The following is a 20,199-nucleotide window of genomic DNA, read 5'->3' on the forward strand; positions in this document are numbered from 1 at the left end:
ATATTAAACCGTATGATTCATCGTTGACTGTCTATTGTGAACATCATTTTCCGTGACTCCTTGAATGAGTTATTTCTGACCGAAAGTTGTAATAAGCCAACATCATGCTGTCACCTGTTATGTAGCCCCATAATGCCGGGCAGGCTAATTAATTAATGACTGCATTCTGTACCTGCAGAAATAAGACCACACAATACAGGCACAGGTCAGACTGGTCGGTTTTTAGATATTTTCCATCGAAGTAATCTCACATACAATGTCACATTATCTAAAAACATGCACATGGAAGCGCATTTCCTAACCACATGCTAAAATTTAGACCGTGGGCGATGAATAAGGTTGTATTTGCCTCTCTATATCCGTTGTAATAACTGCACAAACTACTGCAACCCAGAAACAACATGTTTTATTGCAAACAGAGGCACTTAGGCAAAATTAGTTTTCAACGTCAAGATCATCATGACAACTGCACTCCGATATTGTTATTGACAATGCATTATTGGCATTCCAAATTAGCTTGACTCCATGGTGCCATATAAAAGCAGCTTTGACATTGAACGCAGAGTAGGTGACACCGCGACAGTCACGGCCACAAAGTGACCATGGGTGTGATCTGGTGGAGTATCTGCTTCTTCCTTGGGCATGCAGCAATCCAAGGTAATATTTTATATTTGATTACAAGTAATCTGTGTATTCTGCAAGACTATAACATCTTGTTACACTAGAAGAGTCACAAATGTGTTCCACATTTATGTACCCGAAAAAAATGTGATGCTATGTGACTTTGGGAAGATTATACATGTAAAAGTATGAAATTTGGAGAAAATGCGAATCAAGGATTGTGCTTTAATTGCAAAAATGTAAATGTATAAGAGTCGGTTGATCATGAATCTCTAGATTGAAAACAAAATTAAAATGTGATCCTATGTAAGAAACTGTGATTGACCATGGTCTTGAAACGTCGTGGGTGTAATTATGTGAAGTTACAACACCGTCAAGGAGGCAAAGAAACATGCAAAGTATTGACTTTATGAACGTTCAGTATGATAGACGCAACATATGTTTGGAACGTCATATTATAAAATGTGATTTACTTTCACATTTCTTAACATGATGTTTTAGAACAGTTTGGACATGAACTAAATGTCAGCAACAAGTTCAATTCTGATCTTATGATTTCACATTTTAAAACGTGTGTTCATGGGGTTGCTCCGGACACTTTCATTTCACATATCATTGAATGAGTAAAACTGTAAAAGAAATGTGACCTGCCACAGTTACATCATATAAAGACTCGCTTTTCTGCCAAATTTCAATGGTTTGGTGAACATGCAATTGTACGTGGTTTCATGTGATTTGATGTGCTATTTTCCGTTTAACATAAAATTCACATAATGAGCATTTCCCATTATTTGACCCAATGATGATACGGGTAGGAAATGGCTTGCATTTTTTTAAAGTTTTAATAAGTGTGCCGATTTTTCCTATGAAACAGATTTTTACATTGTTTGGCAGCCATAAAAAATTACTGCTATGAATGGGGTATCCGGAATTTGTATTTCACCATTTTCTTCTTCTGCATAGTTTAAAGCCTATTTTTTATATGCACCTTGCCTGGTGTCATTTCAGGTGTAATTTCCATTCCGATACAACAAGAATTACTGGATAAGTTGTTCAAAACTAACGAGTACAACAACGAGGTCCGACCAGTGATGGATGTCCATGAAGCTGCTGTCGTCCGTATCACCCTGACCCTGGAGCATATCATAGATATGGTAAGGTACCTGTATCGTACATACACTTTTACCTGCAGGTCTTCCTTCTCCCGTATTTAATTCTTGTCGTGGAAATATTTTGAAAAGTATTCAATATTTGTACTGAGATTTCTACGCGAAGCCACCCCTTCCTGTTTAAGGCGGGGTTGTAGATCCGCTCATAGATGGCCTCTCTGACTCTCATACTGCCATGTGTCAAGGACCTGCCAGTTCATCGTAGTGACACGAAGAAGAGTGATGGATGTCACTCAAAACGTCAGGAAACAATCTCCGAATTTTACCCAGCTAGCTGTAGACACTGAAGAGTCTTTACATATTGTTAACCTAGATGTTTCACATTCATAAACACTATACAGACCAATGGTTTGTCATACTGCTTCCATTCTGTTGCAATGATGTTACGTAACTCGATCAATCGATTTCCAAAATGGAGTTTTGCTAAATGGATACAGAACGCATTAAGATGTCGCCCTGTGTCCTATGGGAGAAAATGGCGTCAGCATGTTCAATATCTTCGATCGCCACAAAATGCCTTAATGAGCGCAAGTAAACTGCGAGTATGTATATAAAGTGGATGGTGTTATTCGTTGCCCAATGGGGCATTGAAATCTTGGACGTTTTAGAATACAATGGGCAAAACTTCATCATAAATGGAAAGCAATGAAATGTCAGTTAGTGCCCACTGCACATCATTACCCTCTCCCTCTAATTGCACCACATCATTCTATATACATATAGCAAAATAGTGACCAAGTTTATAAGTGCGATTACCAGGTTTATTGCTTATCAGATCATAATTTTTACTTTCAGAATGAGCACGACCAAGTTCTTCAGACTAAGATGTGGATAGACATGGTGAGTACTAATGATAGCTGGCAACTGTGTGTGAGAATAGTATATATAGTCTAAAGATTAAGGAAAGTTACCTCAAATACACTTCAGCTGCAAATTAAATTCAGCAATGACGAATTCCACCTCTAGAATAGAAAGTAGGTAGAGAGAACTGATTTACTACAAGTGGATGCATGGCCAGAACTCTATTCAGATCTTCCGTGAATAATTTCATCAGGATGTAAAATCACTGGAGAACAGGATTCTTTATTCAAAACAGATAGACATACAGCCGCAGCCGACATTTCGGTGACGTTACGCGGAGATTCCAAATGTATCATTTGATGGATAATTAATGATGGAAAATGGTAAATGGAAGCAAAAGGGGGAGGCAGGAAATACTGATAAGATTGAATTGACGGGAAAGATCTAAGTAACATCCCTTCCACTGACGCAGGACCCAATATGATTGAGGAATCTGATAAACAATGTCACGCAGTGCCCCCACGTCCAAGGAAAATTGGTTTCATGGAGCTAGGTACATGGTACAAGACCTGTACTCCAGCTGCAGTGTAGACAATGCAATTTCTAGCATGATGTATTTGTTTTTTCAATCTTGCAGCAATTAAAAAGTATGTTACTTTCAACTGATAGACTAGACAAAAGACCCCAATATATACTGATCTTGCATTTAGAGCTCCTTCGTATTTCAATTGAAACTGCTACAAGGTTGAAGAACAAAATTTATACATTATGCCTGTAAACAGTTCAACGAGTTCCTTTGTGATGATGAGTTCCTTTCTGACATTTTTCAAAGAAGTTTTATAAAAGGTTGCTTTACAATGCAGGCATGGCATGACGGCAGACTTGTGTGGAACCCTGATGACTACGGCGGAATGGTGAACATGACCATCAAAGCAGGGGATGTTTGGAGGCCTGACATGGCCCTGTATGATAAGTAAGTAATATGAGCATAGAGCTGTCTGAAAGATAATGCATTGTTTATCAGTTTGTTTGTTTGTTTGTTTGTTTGTTTGTTTGTTTGGCTGGCTGGCTGGTTGGCTGGCTGGCTGGCTGGTTGGCTGGTTGGTTGGTTGGTTGGTTGGTTGGTTGGTTGGTTGCTTGCTTGGTTGGTTGGTTGGTTGGTTGGTTGGTTGTTTGGTTGTTTGGTTGTCCTTTCAGTTGGCTGGCTGGTTCGTTGTCCTCTCAGTCGGCTGGCTGGCTGGCTGGCTGGTTGGTTCGTTGGTTGATTGTCCTCTTAGTTGATGAAGTGATTTCATTATACAGCGTTGATCAAGGCTTCAGTGGCTGGCCAGTCAATGTCTTGCTGCTGCATCACAACGGGACGGTGACATGGGCCTTCCCCACAGTCCTGTCCACCAGCTGTAATGTGGACGTCTCTGGCTTCCCGTTCGACGAACAGCACTGCCACTTCAAGTTCGGCTCCTGGATGCACGACGCCTCCATGCTCAGGATTGACGATAGCGTCAAAAGTGGGGATCTCTCGGTAAGACAGAGGAAACTTTTTCAATAAAGAATAATTACATTCTTTTCCTTTCATAGTATTACCTTAACTTGAATGTCATGGTCTTCACTGCAATATCGTCTGAAAGAGTTATAATGTGTGTTTTTTTCAGCAATTGAGGGAAAGTGCCGAATGGGACGCACATTCATTCCCAGCGGAGTTTCGTAAGAAGGCTTATGGCGAGATCATTTACGATGAAATCATTTTCCATTTGATCATGAAGCGGAAATGGCCCTTTTACTTCTTAAACCTGATGTTCCCTTGCTTCATGCTGGCCCTGTTGGCGACACTGAGCTTCTACCTACCGGCAGAGTCAGGGGACAAGGTGAGACATGCATCGATAGAAATGCATCAGGTATGGAAAACCTCATAATGCCATGAATCACTCATGTACAGTTCTGCTGTGTGCGTAGCCAGATGTGAGAAATTGATATAAATGTTGGAGTCCACAGTTGGAGAGAAATCAGAATTTCCTCCCATGTTTATTGTACCATTCTATCAATTCTAGGTTTCGTTTGGAGTGACTGTGCTTCTGGCTCTCGCCGTCTTTCTCCTCATGATAGCAGAGGACATGCCACCGAGTGAATCAATTCCTTTGATAGGTCTGTGTTAACCTTTTTATATAACAACGTTGCCATCACTTTCATGTGCGGTATTCAGACAATCAAATAGCTTAATATTCCGAGCCGTTGGCTCTAGAGCTCTTTGAATAATACCAAAGTGTGTTCCAACTCATTCTTGTGATGGCTGTCAATGATTTCATTCTCTTGTCTCCAGGCTGGTACGTGATCGTGACTTTGGTCCTCCTGTCCCTGTCCCTGTTGCTGGGCTCCATTGTGGTCAACCTGAGCATCTGTACCGCTGACACCAAGCCTGTCCCTGCCTGGGTCCGTCGCCTCGTCCTCCGCTACATGAGCCTCGTGCTGTGCATGGGGGATCTGAGTGAATGTCGCGTTGTTGATGAAGAGCAGGTGAACATATCAATTGTAATGAGTGATTTCCTGTTTTTTTTTTCTGTTAGAAGAAGGTTCCAAACGAACTACCGACAAATAAGTACACGTTTACCTGCTATCTGTTGCAGAAGTCAGTGGAGACCGGGAAGAGGATTCTGGATGATAGAACCCTGCAGGTGCTTCAGATCAACACCCGAGAGGAAAATGGCCCGGAAGTGAAGAAAGCAGATGGGTGAGGTTAAATTCCTCTTCTCATTTTTCCACACCCTCTCCCAATTCAATGTACTAAATTTACCCGTCCTGCGAGTCGCTGGAAAGTTTCTCACCGGTCCTTCTCACTTTTTCTCCTGTCATAGTGAGCATCTCCCGCTGAACGGTGGAATGGAGGAGCTGCTGGATCTGGTGCGGAGTATCGCTAACCGTCTGGAGGAGGAGAGGGAGGGAGAGGCACTGGAGAACGACTGGAAGCGTGTGGCCCGCGTATTGGACAAGTTCTTCATGGTTCTGTACCTGTTGACTAGCGTCACAGTCATTGTGTTTACTTGTGTAGATGGTATGGCTGGCTGATCCGTCAGTCATCTACTGTCATAAACATATTTTGAAAGCATGGTAATGATCGCATTATTCTCTGTGTGTTGTCCAGACGAGAATGTCTGTTTTAGGACGGAAATGCCAGGCTTGTTAAAGCTGAGTTAAAGTTGAAGGAATTAAAAAGATTCATTTGAAACAAATGTGTACATGTTTTAACTATGCACCCTGGATGTGCATATATGAATAACAAAATGCATGGTTTAAAGATAAGTTAGAAATGACAATTGGACCGTAGCTTACTCACAGTGATACCTGACACGAGTGGGGTCTAGTGTTGATGATATATTCAGAGGACTTGCAAAACCAGTTGGCATAGTCAAAGCTCTTACAGGGCTCTTACATTTACACTTCGCCAGGTATCTATCTTCTGTATCATTATGAAAGCCTATATGATCCAAGTATCTCCATTGGAATCCTAATTCGAACCTAGAACGTCTGCTTATTTCACTTATATTTTGGTCAAAACGTATTAGTTGATATTCAATCTTTAATTTCAACGGGGAAGGACTCATGCTCATCATACTATAAACTATAGTTATTTAGGATCGAACCACCAAGAATTGTAGTGGGGCATGTAATGAATAAGGAATGAGGGGGGTAAGTGTAATGATATTAATATATTACGCAGCATATTACATGGTGAATAGATAAGCCTATACATGAGATGACACAGACGAACTATAAACCAAGTAAAAAAGCCTTGATGATTCAACGAACATGATTGTGCAACTTGTTTACGCATGACAACACCATAGCCGACTGTAGAATTATTTCACAATATGAAGACAATAAACTAGTAAGCCTCCCAGTGCTTGTGCGTGGTTTGTATCCATCATATGTAGTAACATGTTAGTGTGGAATAGTATCTTTAATGACATTATGGTCAGTTAGCTGATTACGAAAGTTTCAGACATTGTTAAGGTCTTCTTTCAATGGACCGATTGCCTTTTTCGGTTATCCAGTATGTGTCTCTATGCTTATTTTAAAAAGAGTATAGCTTACCCATCATAATAGAGTAAAATTTCACACACAAAAAATGAACATACCTACAAGAGCACTGCTTTAAAGCTCTCCAGGGTTGGTGGACAGCTTGTAATTTGTAACTAATTTTCATATTCTCAAGTTTTCCATGTCTCCTTCAGTGAAAATTTATTGCCAAACATAAATCGTCTGCAATCATTTGTTGTTATTTGTTTGTGTTATTCATGTCAGAGTAGTTCAATCTATAATGGTGCCTTACATTGAGAGTGTTTCAATAATTCTTGAACTGAAAGCAAAGATTTCCATTATAAGAAGCTATTCCCTAGTGGACGAACTTTGTTTGATTTGAGTTAATTGCCTATGGGCATGAATTATGCATTCTAAAATCTAATTGGACCGATCCGTCTCGTTCTGGCTCAGATATTAATAGAATTTATTCATTCACCACTCTCACGTGCCAATCTTTTCCGGATGGTGCTTCCAGAACGATTGGCAACTATCGCCAAAACAAGTAAAAATGTCCCGACATGTCGTCTGGTGGAGCCTTCATCTCCTCAGCATTTGGGCATCCCTCCAAAGTAAGTTGCTGCATGTTGCCGGAATGTCATTAGTGTTAGCTTTTTGGACTAAGAAATCATGTGATACACACACATGTATGTCTGTGTTTCTGTGATTCTATACTTTTGGGCATTCTTGACGCCATATTCAAGAGCTTGTCGGAAATTCATGTTTTCTTAAACAACAAGTTTGCATTCACAATACGATTTTTGGGCACAACTAATGCTAATTTTTCAACATAATTTTCAAAGACGTTCTGGTGGCCCTACAGTGTTAAGAATATTGCGTTCAATCTTAAAGGCCCAATGTCATGTCGGTGAATTTGTATCTTTAACACATTGTTTAAGATGCTGTTCGGGACAAAATGCCTCTTAAAACCAAGCCAAGGAAAACAGCATTAATCGTGAGGTCACAGATGTACTTTCATTTGAGCATCGATTGTTGGTTTCATAAAACTCCCTGTACATTACATTCTCCCTTGTTTAATTTTTACAACATAAACTCCAGCAGCTGGATAGATTTCTAACTGGTCAGACGTTTTAAGAAGCAGTCACTATCTTAATCGGTGACTGATGTATTTGGTGCTGCCTGAACGTCTGAAAACTTGCAGTTTTCAGTTACTATCCAGTTACTTGAGTAATTGTTATCTAGTCTCTCTTATTACCTAGATGTCTAACCTTCATATCGAAACATGTTTGATTTTTCTTCCAGGCGCATTGTCACTTGGCTCACAAAAAGACCTACTTCAGAAGCTGTTAGTTGATTCCGGCTACAACAGCGACGTCCGACCGGTCAAACATGCCAATGAGAGTGTGCTGGTCAGCATCGACCTGTCACTGGAGCAGATCATTGACCTGGTAAAGCGTTATAAAATCTACTACATTGCCGGACCAAAACGTGAAAAACATTGTCGTTAACTACACGCGAGCGCTTCTGACATGTATCCATGTGTTGATAGGTTGATATAGATTCTGCTGCTTCAGAACAGCACTAAGAAATTGTGAATGATTCCCAGTAGGAGATTGGCTTTGCCAAAGTAGGTTACAACTTGAAATGGGTTTAGTTGCAAAGTTTGATCCTGCACACCGGAAACACTCACCAAATATTTGAAATAAGTTATTGTTATTTGGCAGCATGTTGTACAGATGCCCTTATTTCAGTCAGTCTGTTCAGACGGGGATGTTTTGATGTTTGGACTGTCTATGTCAACATGATTAAGTTACTGGCCTAAATCATTTCTCTCGCCAGAAAGGGCAGACATTCACGTTACAAAATCATCTAATAATACAAAGATAATGTTGTTAGAAGGCTTAGCACGTGAAAAACTTGACAGAAACGTATTGATTTCTGATACCTTAAGTGCAATCCAATGCAAAAATAAAATCAGTACTCATCCCATATCTCGCCATTAATGGTCAAACACCGTTGTAAATTAGTTTAAGGCAACAATACATGATCTACTACCCACTGACCCGAAACGCTCCAAACCAAAATTCCATTTCCTGAACAAAGCAACTCCCTTGGGTATGGTTATGGCAACGATTTGGAAGCGTAAGGAGCGGAAATGTTGTTATAGAAAAGTTTCATCTATGGTTGATGGTTGAGACACTTCTAGTCTTACAGCTATTTCGACAACTTGCACAGGTTAAAAGCATTCATAGAATTTGAAGTAGATCTTGTACATGAGTCACTCAGGTTCACCCAAGTACCCGTCTCCGGTGTGAGCTATCAAAGTCAGTCACGGCAACGACGTATTATATTGTAGCTGTTCCTGGCTTATAGTAAGACAAAGTCATGTTCTCTACGTGTAAAGAAACATGTTTTGAAGTTGTTTTCCAAATCGACTACACATGTTGAAGTGTTCACTTAAATAATACAATTACAAAGTGGCAAAATGTAAGCATAAAGCATAGTTTTCACACTGTATCACGAAGAGTGGTTTTGATGATCCTTGCAATGCTACAATTGTAAAACGGCTATTTGTGAAACAATGGGCACCTCACAATTTGCTCATCGTATTAATACATTGCAGAGTGAACCCGAACAAGTACTGAACAGCAAGATCTGGATGAAAATGGTAAGTAAGTATCAACTTAACTCAAGTCAAGCAAAGACATACCATCTTTGAAGCTTACTCCGGCCAATATTTACCGTCCAATTTCCCCAACAGCCTCACCTTTTCTGTTCCCTCCTTAATACGTAATTGTGGCACATGTTGCAGATGTGGAAGGACGTCAGTCTCCAGTGGGATCCTGATGAATATGACGGCATGACGAACATGACCATCCGGGCAGACGAAATCTGGAGACCTGATATTGTTCTCTTCGAAAAGTACGCAACTTTACTTATGACTTGTTGTAAGCGTCGTTATCATATTGTCATCATCCCATTCATCGAATGCTGTTTCTTTCATGCAAAAGCACAATGCTGTAAGTTTATAGCACACTGATTAATGTATAAACAATATCATACTTACCGTACTTAGTCCCAGGGAGGGTAGACTGACCACAAGTCGTTAATCTTCAACTACGCAGTGTTGACCAGGGTTTCAGTGGTTGGCCGGTTGACCGTGTCAGAGTGGACAGTGATGGGACAGTGTACTGGGCCTTCCCTGTGGTAGCATCCACCAGCTGTGACGTGGACGTCGTAAGCTTCCCTTTCGACGCGCAGGCATGTCCACTCAAGTTTGGGTCGTGGCTTCATGACAGATCAGCCATCAAGCTTGACCGCACCAAGACAGCAGGGAATTTGGTGATAACTTTTAATATGAATCTGATAATTACTTTTAATACCGGGCAATGTATCTGTATCTGTATAACCGGTATAACGGCCCTTCGGCGTAAAGCTAAAGCTAGGGGCACAACCCGCTGTACGTGCGTGATGCGTGGTGTCTACGTGCCAAAACGTGGGCAATCGTTTGGGATCCGTAAGTGGTAAGTACGTTGTAAGCACGTACAATTCAACTCACTTGCCATTTGCGCAACGAACGATGCACGCAACCGGCTCACGGCCAGGCGTGGCGTGCAGATCTAGACCACATACTTACGTATTATACTCTTGCCACTCCTTCCCACGTTTTCAGAAAAACGTGGCGGATATGACGTCCCACAAAAACGAACGGACAAAAGCATGTACGGACAAAAGCATGTGCCCTTAGCTTTACACACCAGCTTCTCAAGCACGTGGCGCGGCAGCAACTGGTTATGTTAGATTGGACGACCTGTTACACCTAACCTTTGCACATTTAATTGCAAGTGTTGTTTAAGCTAGTGAGGATGCCCCTGCAACTTGATCAAACAAGTTCTATTCCACGATAGTTCTAGGAAAATAAGAGCCTTTGAATACATCAATCTTGATGTTTCTAGTACTCGAAGGCATGACTTTTCGTGTTCTTTTCTGGGCAGGTATAGATGGTAATCATTGATCAATTATCCAAGGTGGCATCCATTCTATTTTGATCTGACACAATTCATTGCACAACTTATCCTCTGCAGGTATTAAAGCCAAATGCTGAGTGGGAAGTTGCATCTTTCAAGCCGATAATTAAGGAGAAAAAGTATGGTTCATCTATTTTTGATGAGGCAACATTTATTTTGGCCATGGAGCGGAAATGGTCCTTTTACTTCTTCAACCTACTGTTCCCCTGCTTCCTGTTGGCCCTGTTGGCGACACTGAGCTTCTACGTGCCTGCAGAGTCAGGGGACAAGGTACGTGATTATGTTGCTAAACCCATACAAACCTACTCTCCAAGCAGAGGTTAGGCACCGGCTGTTTTTAACGTTTTTAGTCGTTTTTACTCAGGTTTTGACACAGCAAGATATAATACAAAATAGAAAACCCGATAAAACGACTAAATAAAACGTTAGAAAAACAACCGGAGCCTAACCTCTGCTTGGAGAGTAATATAAATCTACATTTTCACCATTACCAAGAAGCAAGAAGAAGCCGAACTTCTAAGTTAGACCAGGTCTATGATACTATTATGCATGTCCTGTTTCTGTTGTGACATATACTTAGCTCGGTTGTGCAAAACATTCATTCATTCATTATTGACTGTCTATGCAGTACTACATAGCATTTGTACTTGTGACTTGATTTGACTTGAACGTTAGAGGTAGCGTTAGCACAGCCATGTATGCCAACACAAGTCCATTGGTTTCGAAAGGTATAGAAAATGATAATGAAAAAAAAAACACGCGTTATTCCAAGCCTTTGCAAGCTGCTGAATACATTGATTTTGGGGTATTAATGTTACGGAACCGAACATAAGTTGATTTTAACTTATCTACAAGACTTCTGGTTCCATTGCTTTACAGATATCCTTCGGGGTGACTGTGTTGCTGGCCCTGTCGGTCTTTCTCCTCATGATTGCGGAGCAAATGCCCGTGAGTGAACATGTCCCCTTGGTATGTAAGTATCAATTAATTCTTTTCATGTTAATTGTTTTTCATGGCATGTCTGGGGCTTCAAGACTAACGTATTTTATGTATATTTAGACTGTTATCTGCATAATACACATTAGCAGATATAAGACATTGCTGGCCATTGCCGAAGTCGAGAATTTGACAAAGGCATGTTTGTACCTATAATGACGATTTTAGATAGAAGGTATTCGTCAGGCTTTTGCTACCAACAGTGTCTCAACCTACCTCCAGCTTGGTACGTGATCGTGACTTTGGTCCTCCTGTCCCTGTCCCTGTTGCTGGGCTCCATTGTGGTCAACCTGAGCATCTGTACCGCTGACACCAAGCCTGTCCCTGCCTGGGTCCGTCGCCTCGTCCTTCGCTACATGAGCCTCGTGTTGTGCATGGGGGACCTGAGCGGATCTCTGGCTGTCAAACCGGACCAGGTAAAGCGATCAAGTAGAGAAACAACAGAAAAGGGGCCGAGGAACAGTCCGACGAGTGTTAAGAATAGATCTAAATTTCTAGGTATAGTATGCAAAATGCCATCTTTTGCTACTATGAGCTGAAAGTGATCGATTGCTTTGATTATCTGGTGAATTTCTTGTGTTACTTTTGTCTCAGGAAACAGATGAACCAGGAGAGAAGACGACCCTGGATGACAGCACCATGCGAATCATCCGGGCAAGTGTTGGGGAGCCGGGGGAGTACCCTGAAGGACCTAACAAAATGGAAGGGTACGACTTATCCTAGCATTTAGACAAGCAATGTTACTTGTCTGTCTGCACGATAGATTCCGAGTCAGAGTGAAATTGTGGTTGCATTGAACAGAATCCATGGCCTATACATCCTTTAAGGTAGTAGTTCTTACAGCGCACATGGTGCAGCACATTCTACCAGTTACACAGCATAATCTGTTATTTTCAGAAAACCTAACATGGCCGGAACCAACCTTCTGATGGAGGATCTGGTGCGAGACGTGCGCAACATCGTCAGCCACCTGGAGGACGAGCGGGAAGGACAGGCGCTGGAGCACGACTGGAAGCGTGTGGCCCGCGTCATGGACAAGTTCTTCATGACCCTGTACCTCCTGACTACTCTGTTCATCATCCTGGCCACCTGCCTGGATGGCGTCGTTGGCTGGTCCACCAGGCTGGAGCAGCAAAGGCAACAACTGGAGGCAAAAGTATAAAGAATTTAGCTGAAAGCAGTAAAGAGCATGTATTACGTAATTGTGTCTAGAGCACATATTCAACATAGCAAATAAGCATGTTTCTGTATGGAACCATTCTAACGTCTTTGGATGCTAGCAACGCCTATGCCTTGTGCTGTAGCATAGAATAGACTGAAGATGAATGATTATGGTGCATTTATCATGTTCTTGACTGGTACTATTGTACCTCCTCCAATTTCCTTGTAACAGATGTGACAAGTATATAGAGCTGAATCGTATGAAAGGTAAACATTCTTATTAAGGAAAAAGCACGAATTGTAACCAGAGCACATGTCCATGAATTCAACACTGATGTATATTGGCAGGTTAGGGCATAGGGTAATGTTAGTTACAGTCGTTGTTGTTGTTGTTGTTGGATTTCCATCGCTCTGCGATGATGACGTACAGTACATATAATCTATATCAATGGAACTTCAGTGTACGTAAGTTCTGATATATTTATCAGCAATTGCACCATGTGTGGCATTTTATCCATGCACGTTGTCGTTGTGTAAAGTAACCTAGTAATGACGTGTATATGCAAATCTGCATTAACATGTCATTCCTGCGCTCTAGATGTTGACGATAAAATGTGATAAATCTATTATCAACTTCTATGTATGTATGGTCGTCCTTCAGTGCGAGGAAATGATGATTGTTGGAAGCAGTAATAGGCACACTGTCAGGCACTGTTGTATATCACATAGACTAAGCTACTATAATAACGCTACAGTTAGTCATCACCCATCAGCAGTAAGAGACCAAGTCTAGCGAAACAATACACGTTAAAGGAGAACAACAACATGATTATATACATGTACATCAAATTTGTTTGTAGTTAAAGTTGTAGCTGAGGCTGTAAATGTAGTTGTAATTGTAAGTTGTAAATGTAGTTGTAGTCACTGTTGTAGTTTCGCCCTGAATACTGATGACATCTACTCTGAGCAGGATGGTGCTCATCATAACCATAGGGACAGTTTGGATTTTCCCGCCACAGATGTATTTGATATAATCGTCGGTCATCAGTCACGAGTCATGTATCTGCATACATGCTCTCACAGACGAGACGACAGACATGGAGAGACCCTTGTAATCCAGTCGTTGTTATGCACGCCACGCCGGGAGCAGCATACCGACGGTATAGATGATAGGGGACGGTTCGCCAAGGATTGTGGATGGGGTGGTGCGTCTGGAACTGGATATAAATCTTTTCCCAGTTTTACATTCAGAAGCTTTGGAGGAAGAAGATCACGGATGAAGTTTCACCCCCTCGATGACATTAGTGAATGTTTGAATTGGACTAGTCGTGGACAATTCTGGCGGATACTGACAAATTGGTAGACTTCAAGGTTAACGATGGTTGGCATTTTGTGGGAAAGTGTCCTTTAAGCTAAAAAAAAGGGGGGGGGGCTAATATATCAAATGTCTCAGTAATAAAATAAATGGTGATCGATCGAGCTATATGATGACCCCATCTCTTGTAAGAAGCCCCTCTGAAGACGTATAGTGGTTTGTCCCTGACAATATTTTAGCCAGGTGAACCAACCATAAACGCTGGGCCAAGCCGACGGCTCTCCCGACAAGATCTAACCTCACCTCAGCTCTCCTCGCTTTCAACAGCCTTCAGCTTACAGGTCAGTGTTGTTTTTATTCGTAAAATCGTCAAAATACATCGCATACCGTCACAGAACATCTGTGACAGTACAATAACTGATGTTGCGTTTTATGAATGATGTATAAACATAAGGGCATCTGGTTCAACCATTATTGTCGATAACATGGGAATGTAGAATATCATCCTAACTTTTTTGTATTAACGTTGCGCTGACGACCATGCACAGGGCTGCTTCCAGGCGGGAAAAACACACAAAAACTGCTTTTAGGATCAGCCAGTGTGGTGCCAACCGAGCGAGCCTACTCGACAGGAGCGAGTCTACGTGTATTGATCTCCGGTTTCAGCACGCGATTTTCCATGATATCAGCGTCTCCCTTTATAAAACCTTAAATGATTCATGCCCGATAAGGTCCTAGGGGCATCTGGGTGACCTGCTGAAGGTTTTCAAAACCTCGCGCCCTAAAATAAATCAAATGCCTCAGTGCGTTGTTCAAACAGTGCTCGGGATAGTAAACATGCACCGACATTTTTATCAAACTGGGATGGCCAACTGACAACATTGTACAACAAAAACCCAGTGAGTTCGTATACACATGTTTTAAGAACAGAGAAGAGACATGTAAACGTTATAGATATAGTGATAGCATAGCTCCAGATGTACCGTTTACCCAATTGAAACACTACATATAATAGTACTCAGCTCTTAGTCCCATACTGATACTGATAAAATATAGGACAACGCAAGCCTATCTAGTTCTTGTAATTGAAGTGGTAGCTGTAGCTGTATCAGTGATAAAATGAGCTCCGACCTGTGAACTGACGTGCACTGTGGGCTACACAATGTACATCTGAGGATATTATCTCATTGCCAGTGTACATATATGCCTGTAATATTATCTGCACTCATGTGAACAAAGCCGCAAATTATTTTGCATACAATAATAGAAATCAAAGACGTACAAGTATATTTTTTTAATTGGAAGAAGGCATCAGATATAAGTGATTTGCACCATAATGTCAGTTGATGTCTGATGTCTGACAATCAAAGGGATGATCCTGTTATGGGTACAAATGGCTCCATACGTTGCTAAGATCCCCGTTCCACTATAGGACGATCACGCGGCATTTGCCTTGACTTTATAATGAGAATATCAAAATGTAAAAAGAAAATAAGCGAAAAAAAGACACAAAAAAGCGTATAAAGATTCGCTTTTCATCTATGTCATCCGATAAGTGAGTGAGTGCAATGCTAATGATCTAATCAAGTTATTAAAGAAATATCTTCCAATCATTAGCGATAAATATGACATAAAATAAACATTTGTATGGTGCATTTTTACGCCCCTTCTTTGCCAATAATGTAACCCCAACATTCATTCTGACTGTGGCGATGACCGATAAAATCTAGTTCCCATCTAACTCCAATTAGGCTACACGACTGTCTCCAGTCTGCACCCATCTGTCAAGCTTAACGTCATTATCCGTGTCCTAATGAAATACTGTGGGTCTACAGACTTTCTCTCATACGTGAGCAGGTTTGTAATCTGGCTACTAACAGGGTTATTCCTTGGAAACAACAGTTGTGTTTCCGGCTAGTCGACCGGCCTTTGCCTTTTGGGGGATGGCAAGGGATATAACGTTTTTGATCTGATACCTGTGTGATCAAATTGCAGTAGAAACGTTTTAAAACATATTATCCTCATTTCCGTTGGAATGAAAAAAGTTACATAGCTAGACCCACCCAACTCAAGTACCTGTGCTTGTACAATTTATACCTGCAGCATTAGAATAGATGTTGACAATACAAGTGCCCTGATGCATTTCAGTTTACTATGTTTGAGCTGAAATCTATTTAAAAGAAAAAAGAGGAGAATACTTTTTGGAATAGTGATAGGAAACACAACATTACTTTAATTTTGTACATGTCGGCCTTGCGTCAGTCTATGGTATCCTAGTGTTGAGATAGAACGTGGAGATACTTGATATGCCGTTTCAGGTCTGCATCAGCAGAGTATCCTTGAGCAGATCTAGAGGTCTTGCCAAAAACAATTAATGGTCATCTTTATTGGTACAATAGTTAACAATATTAGATATTTAAACTTAGCCCCGACACATGCTGGCTTTGTATGTCATCTACATCTAGAGTGACCTGGTAGCCTTAGCTTGGTTAGAAATGGTTAGAAATAGATGTAATATTACAGATATATAGCCATAGACTCATACACCTAGCCTACTACTAATTGCTATTCTGTATCTGGTTTTCAGACCAAACCCTTGATCCTTCTCACGATGAGCGCTGCAGGCTGTTTGATGCCGGGGTTTCATCACCAGTTCGGCGTCTTCGACTTCATTCGGAAAAGGTCGGAGAGCCGCCGTGTCCTCGTCGACAACGAAGAGACTTCGGATACCCAGGTCGAGCAGTCTGCCACACCTTCTGTGTTGTCTTGTGAGAACTGCACCCTACATAACTCACCACTCCTGAAACAGCCATCACCACTAGTCAGCATCTTCCGGGCACTTGCTCTAACAAACACAAACTGCACCGACATTCACTATATCCGTCATACTGACAGCGGTGACTGCACTATCCTCGAAGCGACACCTGGTAAGTCACTTTGTAACAGCACAGATACCGACCTTGTAGATGGCTGCTGCAGTGGTAACATATGTATGGTACACTGTAGAAACGATCGACACACATCTAACGGGCGAACCATCTTGTCCACAGCCGACCGGAACATAAACCTGTGCAGGTCCGTCGACAGACATTTATGTAGAAGGAACGTCGACATGGACAAAGTCGTACGCAGCAGAAGTGAAGGGAACTTTGACCTTATAAAGTCGTGTAGAGACACGTTGATGAGTGATTTTCTCATTGAGCATGAAATGAAAAATTCGGGTGACACCACCACGGCTTCAGCTGTGAACTGGTCGACTGATAGGGAATGTAATGTTGATGCCATCACGCACGCAGGAGGTAACGTAAAACATGACGAGCTCGAGGCAGACGCAAAACAGGATGATAGCTATGGCGATTTGGCGCATGCCCGAGACAATGTCCCGGGAGGCGCCTACAGCTGCGAAGAGAATCAGAAACTTATTCCAAAATCTATTCACTCTGACGAAGATCCTGTCCTTAATATAAAAGCTAGCAAAAGTGAGCCAGTCTCCTTGCAAAGCGCCGCTCGCAATGTACTGTCCCTCCCAACCAAGCTGGGAACGCACTACGTGGAGAAGACAGCGAAGGAACGAAAAAGTAAGCTGAGGGAAGTTGCTAGATTATTCAAGGCCAAGTCTGAAACAGACAACATTGAGATGGAGACCCTCACGATGCCAGATGACAAGGACACCGATAACAAATCAGAATTGACGAGTTTTATCCAAGGTAAAGACGAAGATAGCGGAAGCCTCAAATCGCGCTGGAGAAAATTCAGGTCGGAAAAGTCTTGTAAAATTGAACCCGAGACGACATCAAGAATGTCGGACAAGCAGTGTCTGGGTAGCTCCTGGAGTATTGCTGCGGGCAGAAGCTTCAGTAATGATAAAATGACTGCAAGTTTAATTGGAGAACCTAACATGGAGACAATACAGAAATATGCGTCACCTCTATCAGTCAGTTCTAACAACCTTGCAGAAACATCTGACGTACTTTCTACGTGTGACGGTGTCGTTCAGAGGCCAACAACACTGTTTACTAAGACTTCAGAATGTGATCTTCAAGGCTTTTTGGCGACGCCTATTGAATCTACAGAAGTCCTTGATGTCCAGGAGGCTTCCATGTTGATTTGCACAGAGCACAAAGAAGACAACAATGTTACAACAGCTTCCAGACTCAAGCTTTACTTCTCTGGGAAAACAGCATCTACGGAAGACATGGGTTCAGAAGGGATGAGGAAGGCCCGCACTGGGAAACGTTCCCAGATGAAGAGTTACCATTCCCAGCCGGAGCTCCGCCCGTCTCAGGTGGAACACCGGAGTGGGGTACCCGTTCTGTGTCGGAAGTCCTCTCCCGAGTACATCGTCAAGGAACCGGTCATCAAGAAATCTCCACAGAGCTGTGAGCAGAACGCGCCTCTCCTCCGACTGAAGACCCGACTATTCAAGCAGAAGTCGCCGTTGTTGGCAGGAGGGAAGTTAAAGTTCAACCTAGCCCCGCCGTCACTGGCAACTACAGCCCCGTACAAGGTTAAGGTTAATACACCTAAGCTGAAGCCATAAAGCCAGCGGCAGTAGGGTGCTTAAACATCCCATACTTGGGCGTAACTAGATATTTTGACATAACTGTCCAATTGTATTGGAAGGTGTAAAAACTAAATGTATACAATAATTCCAGGCTACACAGATATATGTTACTGCAAGGCTTCGTCAGTGTCACTGGCACTCATGCTTTGACGTACAACCGTTCCACCGTTGCTTTGTGGGAGCATGTAACTATAAAATCTATTTCAATGTTCAGCCGCAGCAGAGAGCGGTAGAAGCGTCACCTGCAATGGCCTCTAGCTTTGTTGGCACTTGCAACAGCTAGCTGAAGTTTTTTCAGAGTTTTCCTGGTTCCCAGAAATGCACTGCCCTGTCTTATTTCTAATTGTGAAAGCATTTCCTACAGTACCCATTTCGAAACAAGATGTAGGAGATAGCCATATCTAATTAGGTGAATCTGACATTAGCCCTCAAACCACCGTAGCTTTTTTGTGACGTAGATTACCGTATGGGGTCAAAACTGACCCCAAAACGTTTCTACAAATACAGTTTTTTGTGTGACTCTTTTTGTGATTTGTATGTATGTATAGTTTCATTAATCTATGTGGGACAGTCTGACCCAATTAGGTGAGAATTCTTATAGCTCATTATGATAATTTATGCAAAAGATCATGAGGACCACATTTTGCACCAACGCTATTCAGACGGGGAAGGAGGTTTTTGATGCCTGTACCAACTTCAATGTCGTATAGCGCCTGAATGGCTTATGCTAGGGTCACCAAACTTGGTAACATTTTAGAAAATGTTGATATAAAACATTTTCAGTGAACAAAGTATGTACATCATTTTTCATGTTGCCATGGCAACGGAATTCTGACAGACATATTTATTACGAAATTTTCTAATTTTGTATTAAACATTAAAGTTTTAAGGTTTTCTTGGCAAATAACAGTTGTTTATCACATCTTATAAAATTCAACGTAAATTTCATGACTCAATATTAATAATTTATGCTAATTTGATGACGTCATCAGTCAAAATCCAAGATGGCGGCCGATATTACCTAGATGACGTCATAATATCGTCATATAACATGATAATGGCACAAAAGTTCTTATGATACTTTTGGCTTACAGATACATCATTCTCTGAAAATTTGGTGATCCTACGATGAGTAGTTTAGGTGTGGGTCGCAAATGTTTGTTAAGAAAAATGCTGGGGTCAGTTTTGACCCCACTGGACGCTGCATTAACTTTCGATAATAACTTAATGAATAATGAGCCAATCTCGGTAAAAACGTATAAGTTATAGGATATATATACAAACAAACTCCTGGAAGGAAATTCGTTTTCAACCAGAAATGCCATAATGGCACACATTGATATACGCCTGGGGTCAGTTTTGACCCCATACGGTGGTTTGAGGGTTAGGTTTGCCCCGAATTGATCGTAAATCACGGGTCTACAATGCGCATCGAATAAAGTAGGCTAATAGCCTCGATCAGGTTTTCGAACGTTTTACATCGTTTTTATTAGGTCATAGACTAAACGTTTC

The 20,199-nt window shown here is 41.6% G+C and overlaps 3 protein-coding genes across 4 annotated transcripts; all 3 read left to right on the top strand.

The window, feature by feature from the left end:
- The first annotated feature begins 105 nt into the window (after positions 1 to 105).
- On the top strand, positions 106 to 6,472 carry LOC118410474 (neuronal acetylcholine receptor subunit alpha-9-like). Its single transcript, XM_035812212.1, has 10 exons — positions 106 to 657; positions 1,630 to 1,775; positions 2,586 to 2,630; positions 3,455 to 3,564; positions 3,894 to 4,113; positions 4,244 to 4,456; positions 4,640 to 4,733; positions 4,909 to 5,102; positions 5,213 to 5,316; positions 5,441 to 6,472. The coding sequence occupies exons 1-10, from the start codon at positions 603 to 605 to the stop codon at positions 5,649 to 5,651; spliced, it is 1,392 nt and encodes a 463-aa protein (XP_035668105.1). The 5' UTR covers positions 106 to 602; the 3' UTR covers positions 5,652 to 6,472.
- Positions 6,473 to 7,097: 625 nt separating this feature from the next.
- Positions 7,098 to 12,820, top strand: LOC118410473 (neuronal acetylcholine receptor subunit alpha-10-like). Its single transcript, XM_035812211.1, has 10 exons — positions 7,098 to 7,234; positions 7,926 to 8,071; positions 9,247 to 9,291; positions 9,436 to 9,545; positions 9,749 to 9,965; positions 10,709 to 10,921; positions 11,531 to 11,624; positions 11,870 to 12,063; positions 12,242 to 12,354; positions 12,545 to 12,820. Exons 1-10 carry the CDS (start codon positions 7,174 to 7,176, stop codon positions 12,807 to 12,809), a joined length of 1,458 nt encoding a protein of 485 aa, XP_035668104.1. The 5' UTR covers positions 7,098 to 7,173; the 3' UTR covers positions 12,810 to 12,820.
- A 1,243-nt stretch (positions 12,821 to 14,063) lies between these two features.
- On the top strand, positions 14,064 to 19,108 carry LOC118409523. 2 transcript variants are annotated; one of them, XM_035810602.1, is made up of 2 exons: positions 14,064 to 14,464; positions 16,711 to 19,108. In XM_035810602.1, exon 2 carries the CDS (start codon positions 16,735 to 16,737, stop codon positions 18,661 to 18,663), a length of 1,929 nt encoding a protein of 642 aa, XP_035666495.1. In that variant the 5' UTR covers positions 14,064 to 14,464; positions 16,711 to 16,734; the 3' UTR covers positions 18,664 to 19,108. The 2 variants fall into 2 exon arrangements, with proteins under 2 accessions (XP_035666495.1, XP_035666496.1); XM_035810603.1 differs by lacking the exon at positions 14,064 to 14,464 and having other exon boundaries at positions 16,711 to 16,857; positions 17,174 to 19,108.
- Positions 19,109 to 20,199: the final 1,091 nt, after the last annotated feature.

Source organism: Branchiostoma floridae, chromosome 2 (assembly GCF_000003815.2).
Source record: "Branchiostoma floridae strain S238N-H82 chromosome 2, Bfl_VNyyK, whole genome shotgun sequence".
Classification (NCBI taxonomy): Eukaryota; Metazoa; Chordata; class Leptocardii; order Amphioxiformes; family Branchiostomatidae; genus Branchiostoma; species Branchiostoma floridae.

Coding starts and splice junctions, on each gene's coding strand:
- LOC118409523 (XM_035810602.1), top strand. CDS start 16,735: ATGAGCGCTGCAGGCTGTTTGATGCCGGGGTTTCATCACCAGTTCGGC.
- LOC118410474 (XM_035812212.1), top strand. CDS start 603: ATGGGTGTGATCTGGTGGAGTATCTGCTTCTTCCTTGGGCATGCAGCA. Junction 5,103..5,212: donor GCGTTGTTGATGAAGAGCAG/GTGAACATATCA, acceptor TATCTGTTGCAG/AAGTCAGTGGAGACCGGGAA. Junction 5,317..5,440: donor GAAGTGAAGAAAGCAGATGG/GTGAGGTTAAAT, acceptor CTCCTGTCATAG/TGAGCATCTCCCGCTGAACG.
- LOC118410473 (XM_035812211.1), top strand. CDS start 7,174: ATGTCCCGACATGTCGTCTGGTGGAGCCTTCATCTCCTCAGCATTTGG. Junction 9,546..9,748: donor GATATTGTTCTCTTCGAAAA/GTACGCAACTTT, acceptor TCAACTACGCAG/TGTTGACCAGGGTTTCAGTG. Junction 9,966..10,708: donor CCAAGACAGCAGGGAATTTG/GTGATAACTTTT, acceptor TATCCTCTGCAG/GTATTAAAGCCAAATGCTGA.